General features: G+C 36.3%; 3 protein-coding genes across 3 annotated transcripts; 2 read left to right on the forward strand and 1 right to left on the reverse strand.

The window, feature by feature from the left end:
- Positions 1 to 151: 151 nt before the first annotated feature.
- LOC110380268 (SCAN domain-containing protein 3) lies at positions 152 to 3486 on the reverse strand. Its single transcript, XM_021340205.3, has 2 exons — positions 1185 to 3486; positions 152 to 377 (listed from the first exon to the last, which is right to left on the reverse strand). Exons 1-2 carry the CDS (start codon positions 2952 to 2954, stop codon positions 204 to 206), a joined length of 1944 nt encoding a protein of 647 aa, XP_021195880.3. The 5' UTR covers positions 2955 to 3486; the 3' UTR covers positions 152 to 203.
- A 211-nt stretch (positions 3487 to 3697) lies between these two features.
- Positions 3698 to 4247, forward strand: LOC110380269 (protein LLP homolog). Its single transcript, XM_021340206.3, has one exon. The coding sequence runs from the start codon at positions 3789 to 3791 to the stop codon at positions 4227 to 4229; it is 441 nt and encodes a 146-aa protein (XP_021195881.2). The 5' UTR covers positions 3698 to 3788; the 3' UTR covers positions 4230 to 4247.
- Positions 4248 to 7397: 3150 nt separating this feature from the next.
- LOC110380281 (myb-like protein X) lies at positions 7398 to 9385 on the forward strand. The gene is made up of 2 exons (XM_021340224.3): positions 7398 to 7488; positions 7694 to 9385. The coding sequence occupies exons 1-2, from the start codon at positions 7461 to 7463 to the stop codon at positions 9346 to 9348; spliced, it is 1683 nt and encodes a 560-aa protein (XP_021195899.3). The 5' UTR covers positions 7398 to 7460; the 3' UTR covers positions 9349 to 9385.
- The last annotated feature ends 2154 nt before the right edge of the window (positions 9386 to 11539 follow it).

Raw genomic sequence — 11539 nt, forward strand, 5'->3', positions numbered from 1 at the left:
GCATAATTATTTAGTCTCAGCGAATAACCAGATAAAATAAAGCCAATGTTACTCGGGAATAGCGTAGCCTTCCAACAGTAAAATATTTTTTCTAATTGCTTCATTAGTTTCGGAGCCATTGGGGTATAGAGAAATAAACAAACAAATACGCCTCTTTATTATATTAATATCGATTATTTAATGAGAAAATGTCAGATTTCAGTTTACTTATTCGCACATGGCACGTTAGCATGACATTTAACATCACACATTCTGTTGACTCTTTTGCATAAACAACTTCTCTCTATGCACCGCCCGTTCTGAAGATTCCTGCAGTTACATTGATACTTTATCTGAGAGAGTTTTACTGATGCTACTGTCGCAACCGGCAATGTCATCTGAAAAAGGAATAAACATATTTAAAATTCAAGCTCCGATCGCAAAACAACGTATAGATAGCTTGTTAATCCGCAGTTAGCCAATTATCGGCCACGACGCGTGTGCGAGTCGGACTCGCGCACGAAGCGTTCCGTACCGATTTATATGGGTGTCCGCATGTTTGTTGTATGGGAGTCCGCCAAAATATTTATTTAATTCTAGTTCTCATAGATTCGTATTTGTTGTTATAGCGGCAACAATACATCATCTGTGAAAATTTCAGCTCTCTAACTATCACGGTTCATGAGATAAAAAGGAGATCAGCCAGCTGCGCAAGTGCACAAGCATTTGCGCAGATACAAGTGCACTCACTATACCCTCACTCTCATAGCCCCATGGGACGGTAATCCGGCACGACCGGAGAGAGATCAAGCGCAGGACCAACATTAACGTGCTCTTCGATACACGGGTGAATTAGTCACCAACTTCCAGACTACGGACTGCTTTGTGAAGGTTTATAAAACACACGAAGCGATTCCGGCCCGACCCGGGAATCGAACCGAATGTCGAATCGAATAGCAGTCGCGCTTGCTACCACTAGACCAACGAGTCTATTAAGTATATACGTAAACTAGCGGCCCGTCACGTGCTTCGCTACGCAAATAAATGAAGAACCGCTCGCCCGATTTTGTGCTAACTTCACATAAACCATCTATTAAGTAGTCTGAACAAAGCCTTATCATTTGGTTTGGACAGATAAGCCCGTTCTTGAGCAATAAAATTACAACGAAAAGTGAACAAAGAATATAGAAGATAAAAGAACAGACCTGCGATGGTCCGGCGGCAACGGTAACTTCGTTTTGTGGCAATATATTATTTAGTATTTCAGATGCAGTACCAACTATGTATAGTTTGTTTTTGTCTAAACCATTTTCAATCCCTTCACAGTTGTCCACAGGAACTATAGTAGTTTTTGCGGCATCTATAAGTACAGGCAACTTGACGTTGCTGTCTTTAAATTTCTTTGAAGACGAAGCTTCCTCATTTGCTGGTCTTTTTAAAGTGTTTTGTTTGCTTTGTCCTTCTTCCTCACTATCACAGTTATTACAAAGCAACTTTGAGAAATATCCTTCCTCATCTTTTGAGACCACGCTACATGTCACGTGAACTACTTTTTTACAAGCCATACACGTTTGTGAAGTTGTTGTATCTTTACCGCATACACCACATATCAAGATTTGCTCAAGTTTTACATCAGTATCGTTTACAAAACTCTCTGCTTCTTCTAGATCATCGTTTTCGAGAAATTCTTCTTTAATCTTTGTTTCCAAAGACTCTGCGGTGTCTATTGGCGAAACCTCCGAAATTGGAAATGCTTCGGGTTTAATATCATCGATTTCCTCAGTCAGAGATGATGTTATGTCTTCTTTATCATCTGACTTGTATCCACTAAATTCACTAGTGTCAGTATTTACAGTTTTTTCAACTGGTTTTTCTTTAATATCAGTCTTTTGTGTCCCTTTATTTATGTTACGAAGAGCTCTTTCCAAATCCTCTTCAGTCTCTAACTGAGATACGATGTCTTTGGGTAAACTAGTGTGAGAAAGTCCAAGGGTTGGATCGACGCCAAAAAAGGCTTTAAATGGAGTGTATTCAATATAAAAGTCCTCACAATCGGGATTAGTTAAGACTTGAGTATTCCATTTTAGCTGAACTTGATAGCAGCCGATAGACCAAGAAATAGATTTGTAATCAGCCATCCACTTTAGAACCATAGACTTTATCCTTTCTATTCTCTCAATACTTTGTTGAATGTCCCTCACACTGCCATAAACAATTTTCAAATCAGGCCACAACATTTCTAGGCATTTTATTATAGACACCGTAAACTTGCGCAGCCTCATGCTTTGTAGAATATAAGGGCAGCCGACTTCCAAAAATATTTTTAGAACTTCCACAGCGACTTCCCCTTCATAGCTAGTTTTTAATGGACGCAGGAAAGAGAACTTTGTGGCAATATCCTGATATAGTAACAACCATGTGTATTCCCCATCCGGTGAATTTTGGAAATCAATAATATCTACTTGACCTCTTTTAGTAAACTCAGCTATTGGCTTTTGAACTTTGTTGATCAAAATCTTTCTTTTTGCTTCACATATTTTACATAGGTTAATGAATATTTGTACCGCAAAACGTGGTATTAAATACTTCTTTTTCAGAATCTCAAATGTTGTGTCCTCTGTTCCGTGTTGCGCGCTGATGTGGGCCATAAAAATCGTGTCATAATAGTCTTCAGGTGCAAGTATTTGTACTTCCTCATTTTCCTCATTCTTAGTCACTAATACCTTCTTTCCATAAACCTCGACGACTTTATAATTGCACGACAAATTTTCCGAGTTTGACCTGCGTTTGTCGCTTGATTTTTCGTCGTCGCATTTCTCAATTTTTTTTATGACTTTCTGAATTTCCTCAGGGCTCCATTTATTTTTGGTTATTATTATATCGTTTTCTATAACGCTGTTCTTAATGTCTTTGTAGTACTCATCTATTTCTGTGAAAAACCGTTTTCGGTCAACGATAGACGGTTGGTCAGACATTTTGAACGGGTTGAAGTTTCACAGTTTCATATCGACTAAGTTTTTCGAACCTGGCTTCTGGTAACAAGCTGTATGTGCCTTTTTCAATTAACCCAGGGCTCATACTAAAAATATTTGTGCAAAGTAATTGATTTCAATCCACATTTAACATTTTGGTGGTAATTATATTCTTTACTCTGGCAACTTTATATTGCAAACACACGAATATATTTGTATATTTTCCGCTCTCCAGCTCATTTTTGTGATACAAATTAAGCTCATACACTTACGCACTCACAATAGAGGACTACACTTTGACTTTGAACGACTTATTTTAGACTACCGCACTATTATAAACCAGTGAAACACCAAAACTCTAAGTTGTACGACTACAGTACGTAAACAATGATGGCGCGTTGCGTTCCAATCGCTACAATCTCACATATGTTTCATGAACTGACAAAAGTTGAAACGATACAATATATTTAATTAACATCAGGATTTAATACTTAAGTGATAACGGTTTTAAATTAAACCTCGACGTAGATTCCAATAAGTGTTTTGAAAAGTTAACTGACGAAATATTTTTTTGGGCTCTGATAGTTTTAAAGACATTTTGTAAATATATAAAATATCAATGTAAATCATGAAATAAACAAACTATAATATACCTAATAATAAATAAAAAAAAGTATAGAAATCTTTATACTGTGTGGTGTGGTTCTATAAAAGAAGACCTGGCAGCACTGCTAGTGTCAGTTCTGACTTGTCAATTTGGTTTTGACATTTCGCTCTTTCATGTGCTTTGCGTCAAAAAGCACGTCGCGCAAAAATATTTTTGTTTATTAAAACACGATGGCAAAATCCCTGAGAAGCAGATGGAAGCGCAAATGCCGAGCCATAAAGCGCGAACGTTATGCTGTGAAAGAATTGGCGCGTTTGAAGAAAATGTTAGGCGTAAAAGAGGAAGATAAACCAGAAACTACCACGGACGAGGTTATGGAGTCTGACCAAGTGATATTCTTAGATGCTGGAGCTATAAACAAAAAGAAAAACAAGAAAAAAGTTGAGGAGCCACCCGAAAAGGAAGACGAGGACGTCGAAATGAGTTCCGATGACGAAAAAGTGGTTGTCGATGACGACGGTAAGAAAAGAGTATTTAGTACAAAAACATTGAAAGATCAAAATGGACAGTATCCCGTATGGCTACACAAGAGGAAAATCGCTAAAATCAACAAAGTCGGCAAGAAGAATACTAAGAAAAAGTCTAAGAATAAGAAACGAAAGAGGTTATAATAAATTTGTGTTTAAAAAGTTTTAGTTTCATTGTTGCACCATTTATTGTAAGCTTTACAAGACATCCTGTGATTATTTCTACGAAATAGCTTCTTCTCATCGAGTGGGCTGCAGGTTTAATTATCTAGCAAGCCCTGGTGTCCAAGTTTTCTTAAATCTGCCTGAAAACCTCTGATGTGGAATTGTAATGGCAACTGTTAATAATTTGGGGACGCCTGCTTTACTTGCCCTCTCTAAGGCAAGGGGTAAATAGAAAATCCATGTAAATAAAGGTATGTTGTGTAGTGTAAAATATACCGGCAAAAAAAATGGTTTGTTACGTAAGTATAAAAACTCAGTTTAAAAATAAAATCCATCCTCCGAGCCTTTTCCCGACTATGTTGGGGTCGGCTTCCAGTCTAACCAGATTCACCCAAAGTTTAAAAATAAATTGCAGTAACAAATCAATGTAAATACAAACATTTCTGTTGCTTGATTAATTGAATCATTATTAGAAGCAGTGTCTATGTATCTGTGTAAAAAGTCCTAAGTCTTGTTTACCTTTACTGAACTGCCTTTTAGCTATAGGCAAATAAATAAAACCACAAACAATTTTAAATAAATTATATATTATCAAAACAGTTTAAGTTAGTTCCCAATATTCTTTCTATCTGATGTTTTGTTAACTGGAGGTCGGAATTTGACAATACTCATTAGGGGCAAATGTAAAAATTCTGTATCTAGTAGGGGCTTGGAGAGGAGAGCAAACTCTTAACATGTTGAAAACCGAGTTATTAGTATTTGTAGTAAGGTTTATTTTTGCATGTGCACTAAGAATGCCCAAAGGCGCTTGGTGTGAAATAATAAGAGGAGCTGACCGGCTCTGATCACATCCTTTTTCTCGACGCTTGGCTCCGATTGCATGCTCTTTAGTGCTCGCGCAGCCAAAAGCCGGTCTGAACGGACCCGTAAGCGAGTCAAGAGATAGAATATTGGATATGGCAGTTAGCAGACTTAGATACTAACATACTTTGACAGAGGGAGAAACAAAAAAAGCTCAATATTCGAAATTACGATTAAATCATTTGTTCTATTATTTACCAGTTGTATCCCAGGGAAACCTATTTCTATATCTGAACAAAATATAGCATTTGTTACTCAAGGATAATCTAAATTCTTTCACACAGTAAGCTACACTTTTCCCAAGTAACATTTGCCATATTTTATCCCCATATAGGTAGTAGTTCTCATGGGAAAATGATGGGAAACAAGACAATTAAATTAGCATATTATAGTCCCAAGTCTCATCAAAATTGGTTCAGCAGATTCACACAGGAGTTGACGGACCAGCCATCGGGTAATTCATAAATCAGTTCATATCTTTAGAAAATCAATTTTTTGGGAAGTTGATTATTATTTTTTTCTATTCTACAGTATGTTAGTACAATCAGCATCAAAAGTATCTGAACAAATCTCTCAAAACCGCTAAACATGTGTTATTGAAAATTACTAGAGTATTCATAAATTCATACTTTTTCTGATGAATGGTACTTAAGTAAAATTTACTATGTAGGGACTTTTGAAAGTTTTAATTTCAACATCATCTTCCAAAGCCTTGTTCCAATGTTGGGGTCAGCTGCCAGTAAACGGATGCAGCTGAGTACCAGTGATTAACAAGTAACGAATGCCTATCTGATCTCCTCAACCCAGTTACCCAGACAACCACAAGAACCCAAGTTATGGATTTTGATTTGTTCTGCTACTTTTGATGTTGACATAGATATAGTATATTTGTTTAATTGAACGGTTTGTATGAAGTTGCTCGTCCCAAAGCCATTTGCAGTTCACGTTGATGGACGTCCGATGAGATGTGCTTGTGTATGAAATGAGATGTTACTATAACATTACAGACTGTACAGTAATGATCTCCTCCGCTTAACTGTGAAGAGAAAAAAAAAAGTTTTAAAGTTGTTTGTAGTTGATAATTAACTAGCTGCTTTCCCGCCGTTTTACCCGTGTCCCATGGGAACTACTGCCCGCACCCGGATAAAAATATAGCCTATCTTACTCAGGAAGAGTTGCTTTTCAACAATGAAGGAATTTTTCAAAACGGTTTAGTATGAGTGATCAGTATTACCTACTTATTTTAGGAACAGCATTAATGGTTTGTAAATTATAATATGGTGTAAATAACGACTTGTTTAACAGACTAACGGCCAGTTTCTTCATCAAAAGTTAAAGTAATGTCTAAAGTAAAAGTAACGGTCAAATTCGTTTTTTCAAGGCTAAAGTGACAGCAAAACTAATAGACAAATTTAACCGTTACTTTTACTTTAGACATTACTTTAGCCATAACTTTAACTTTTGATGAAGAAACTGGCCGTAAAATCACCAAGAAGCAGGTACTCAAAAATCTCCATAGCAACAGGCTGATATCCCGGATTTCGGAAAAAAATTACTCTAAAAAGCAATATTCTAACTAAAACAAACCTTTCTGATCAAATTCTCCTTAAATTCTTCAACATGAGGGTAACTCTCGAGGATTTTTCTATGATTCTCCGAACTTTTGTGACGCTCTTTGCAAATTAAGTCTCTGACCATTTCTGTTTCACAAAATACACAACGAAACAGCTCTCCCGCCGTCAACATACCGTGGTAAGCATCAGAAGAGACTACAAGCTTCTGCCCATCATTTAAAGTTACTATTAAATAATTTTGCGGCTCCGCATATGATATTGGAGTTCTCTTCTCTTCGATGTGAACTTTTTTAGGCTGTCTTAACGCCGGGACCGACATTTTTTAACTTTAAACTGCACTGTCTATCTCCCGACACTTCAGTACTATACTCATCTATGATACTTTACTTTGGTATGACTTTAAAACCCGTCTTCCCAGTATTAAATTGCTTATGCAACAATATTATTGCGAAGTGGGTAGAAAATTGAAATACACCGCCAGCGGCCATTGGTGTTACCAGGCAACCAATTTTTTTTTCACAAGTCACCAACTAGAGGAGCTCCTGCTGGGTACAAAACACGGAACAGAAATATTCCGTGGTCCAAAACGTATTTAGTCTGCATTCCTTATTTTTCACTATCATATTTATTTCATTAAGCCAGTAGGTATGAAAGTCTGGCTTATCACAAAACATTATGTTTTATGACTATTACATTTTTTTATGTTCTTACGGTCGTTGAACAAAATAGCAAGTCACTATCAAAGGCACGGATGTTAGTTAAGTAAAAAACTAATATGAAATATGTGATTTTACATTATTTTTGTGAGTAAAGTATTTTGTCGTATTAGTTAACTAACGCTCAAGCGAATGATTTTTTTCTCATTAAATCAAGATAGGACATAAAATACATGTCAATAAATGTATAAATATCTCCTCCAAGCCTGCAAGAATCTGACCGCTAAACAAAAAATGATTTAAACTGAATTAAAATATCTGATATAAGCTATAATAACTGTTTCTCTTACAGTTATAGCGCATCTATGTAACATGAAAATGTTAGCCAACACTATGAGACACAAATCAAGTAGAGAAACTTATGATATAGATGGCTTCATACATCAACTGCTTGCATCGCGGAAATTTGATGAATTGGCTGAAAAGGTGGCTGATAAAGCTGCAGTCAGGATCATGCACATAGAAACTTCACCGGCTCGGCTTCAGAGATTCACAAAAGAGGTCAACAAAATTAATAAAACTATAGAAAACCCGCAAAAAAGCCATCGGGAACCACCGAGCAGAGACCATGAAATAGCCATGAAAGCTGATTCATCAGACGATATTAAGCTAAGAAACGACAACAGCCAAGATAAACAAGGTATGATTGACACTCAGGCTGTGATGATGGACGAAAACACTTCACAGTCAAACAGCCTCAAGCTGAAGTACAAATATCTAACGAGGAACGCTTACGAGAAGAAACTTTTCAGCGACCGGGGTTCGGAAAAAACTGACCAGCCTAAAAGGAACGAAGTATCAGCGGAGAAATCTAGAGATCACGACAAAAAAGCAGAAGAACATACTCATCAAGACAATTCTGAAAAGAAACAACATAGTTCGAGCAAAACTGAGAGAGAAGCGAGCAAGGATGACAATTCTCGCTGGCGTCACGATAGCAGAGACAATGACCGCGAAGATTCAGACTCTAAGAAACAAGACAAGTCACACGTCAAATCCCACGACAATATGGATACTGAAAGAAAAGAAAACAACAAGAATAATCACCAACGAGAAGATCAGGAGGTCAGGCGCGATACTATAGACACTCAAAACTCACGACCGGAATTCAAAAGTATAGCAAAGAACGAAGTACACGCAATAGGTCACGTTGATGACCGAAATAGTACGGAAGATGAAAACCCGGAATCTTCTAGCGTAGAGAACGACGATGTGAAGATCGTCCCACCTTTGACTGAAAAAACTTCTGAGGAAGATGAGAAAGGTGTAGGAAAATTAGAGAAAAGCAGCTCAGACGAGAACATGAACATAATGAAGGAAAAGGATGAATTTAGTCCCGTCACGTTGAAGAGTCGAGATGAAACCGAACCCAACATCGATGAGAATAAGATAGCAGCTGATAATCAAGACGACAGTATTTACGTCTATAGATCTGAAGAAAATAAAGAACCAGTTGACGAACACAATGAAAAGATCGAAGAACACAAAGAAAAGGTCAAGGAACACAAAGAAAAGATCGAAGAACACAAAGAAAAGACCGAAGAACACAAAGAAAAGACCGAAAAACGCAAAGAAAAGACCAAAGAACACAAAGGACCGGTTAAAGAACCGAAATCTGAAGAACAGGGGTCTGTGGAACAGGTTACTGGAGAACCGAAATCTGAAGAACCAAACTCTGGAGAACAGGGCAATGGAGAACAGAAAACCGAGGAGCTAAAGGCTGAGGCGCAAGACACAGAGGAAGAACATAAGTCAGAACAAAAGACACAAGAAAACGGGGACAGCAACGAAGAAGACAGGCCGACAGCTTCAAACAAACCTGCAATCAGACGTGAAGGAAACAAGGTGTTTACTTACGTGGAGGCACCAGAGTATCAGGAGTATCATGAGCAGATGGCTAAAATGCAAAAAGAACATCCATTTAATCCTACCGATTTTTTGCCATAAACTTTAGAATATTAAATCTAATTGTAATTGATAGTTTTATTTATATATTTTAATTAACTTGGAAGTTGGCATTACCCTCAATAAATAGTTAAATTTTAACCACTATGGTATTCAGTAAGAGTGAGTTGCACCCATGGAATTAATAAGTACTACCGTGGTTGCACCATTTAACTATATAACGGAAGCCAAACCATAGTTAGCCGTACACTTGCTGCCCATTGGTCCAATTGGTAAGTTACGAACGTTTTTTACCTTTGTCGTATCCAAAAATCATCTTTCGGACCATGTACCAGAGTGCAGTGTCCTCACCTCTAATCCCAAAATCAAAAGACCTTAGCCTGCCTGCCCTATGGGAAAGAAATAATATGCTATTGTCATTTTATGTGGGAAATTATCATACATTACTATAAAACGTATTATATAGGTAGAATTACTATCTTTATTTAATTTAATATATTTTTTTAACAAAAACTTCTCATCGCCACTCACCGAGAGCGTACGAAGGAACGTTCTCCCAAAAGATGTGTTTTTTACACGCTTTTTATTAGCTTCACCTGTATGTTTGTATGTTTGTAGGTTTGTATGTTTGTATGTTTGTTTGTAACCGACATCTTTCGGCGCGATTTTGACCCACTTTAAACGGCCAGATTTCGTTCAAACTTTGTAGATTTATTGAGGACCGATGACAATACACTAATTTGATAAAATTATTCCATTTTTAACCGACTTCCCAAAAAGGAGGAGGTTACACATACACATCGATTACTCCGAGGTTTATAGACCGATTTACGTGATTCTTTTTTTGTTCGACTCGGAATAGCTGCCAGTTGGTCCCATAGTCATCAGGTCAGGATCTGATCATGGCAACCCTGAGAAATCGAGGGCAACCTTCAAAAGTTGTAGGCATACATAGGGTAAAAACTTGACACTCAGGTGTACGCCTAAAAGCACTATTCAACTGTGAAGATTTGGAGCTGACCTGATGATGGAGACCAGAGAGGGTCGAGGGAACTCGACAACTGAATATGTAAACTACCTCGTGTTTGGGCTTAAATTATTTGTATTGACAAGACCTTTGCAACAGTGAAGGTTTGGAGCTGACCTGATGATGGAGACCAGAGAAAGTCGAGGGAACTCGACAACTGAATATGTATGTAAACTACCTCGTGTTTGGGCTTAAATTATTCGTATTGACAAGACCTATGCAACAGTGAAGGTTTGGAGCTGACCTGATGATGGAGACCAGAGAAAGTCGAGGGATCTCGACAACTGAATATGTAAAATACCTTGTTTGGACTTATATTCTTTGTATTGATGAGAACTTCCCACTTGTATGGATAGTGACAACTATTCGTATCACTGAAAAGCTTTAAATAAATAACCTTTTTACAAAAAAATTAAACCGACTTCCCAAAACACTAAAAAGCAAAAAAAAAACTAATTTTAGGTGCATCGGCCTAGAAGTCGGTGGCAAAATTAACTTAGTAACATCCATTAGACACCGACTTCTAGGCTTTTCAATTTGCAAAATATGATTTTTTTTAATTTATATAATTTTCATCTATAGTCGATAAGGTATGAAAATTAATTAAAATTTTCTAGAATTTTTCTCTACAGTTGATAAGGCAGGACTCGATGTTAATTTTTATTTCCAATAATTATCTTTAGCCGTTTTCTCTAATATTGTCAAATTTTTGTATACTTAAGAGAATTTTAATTCTACAAAACAAATAATAGTTTTAAAACAAACTAAAAAGTAGAAAATAAATAATAGTTTAAAAAAACTAAAAAACACGCTTTTTATAGAAAAACGAACTAAAAACTAGAAAATAAATTTAAATGAATTTAAATTAAGAAAACAGTGTTAAAAATTTCAATGAATATAAATTAATAATAGTGTGAATACAAAAAAAAATATTTAAAAAAGCGTGGGGTGCTTTTAAGATATTATCGAAATGAAAATCACTGTACTCATATCTGTCAATAAAGTATTTATAACTATTGACACCATGCACTACGCTTTTTTAATATTTTTTGTATTCACACTATTATTAATTTATATTCATTGAAATTTTTAACACTGTTTTCTTAATTTAAATTCATTTAAATTTATTTTCTAGTTTTTAGTTCGTTTTTCTATAAAAAGCGTGTTTTTTAGTTTTTTTAAACTATTATTTATTGACTGACAGTA

Source organism: Helicoverpa armigera, chromosome 31 (genome assembly GCF_030705265.1).
Source record: "Helicoverpa armigera isolate CAAS_96S chromosome 31, ASM3070526v1, whole genome shotgun sequence".
NCBI classification, from domain to species: Eukaryota; Metazoa; Arthropoda; class Insecta; order Lepidoptera; family Noctuidae; genus Helicoverpa; species Helicoverpa armigera.

Bases quoted from the DNA above. Each gene is read 5' to 3' on its own strand.
- LOC110380268 (XM_021340205.3), bottom strand. From the start codon at position 2,954: ATGTCTGACCAACCGTCTATCGTTGACCGAAAACGGTTTTTCACAGAA. The intron at 378-1,184 runs GTCTGTTCTTTT...TTCCTTTTTCAG, and splicing joins TTGCCGCCGGACCATCGCAG to ATGACATTGCCGGTTGCGAC.
- LOC110380269 (XM_021340206.3), top strand. From the start codon at position 3,789: ATGGCAAAATCCCTGAGAAGCAGATGGAAGCGCAAATGCCGAGCCATA.
- LOC110380281 (XM_021340224.3), top strand. From the start codon at position 7,461: ATGAAATATGTGATTTTACATTATTTTT. The intron at 7,489-7,693 runs GTGAGTAAAGTA...TTTCTCTTACAG, and splicing joins TGTGATTTTACATTATTTTT to TTATAGCGCATCTATGTAAC.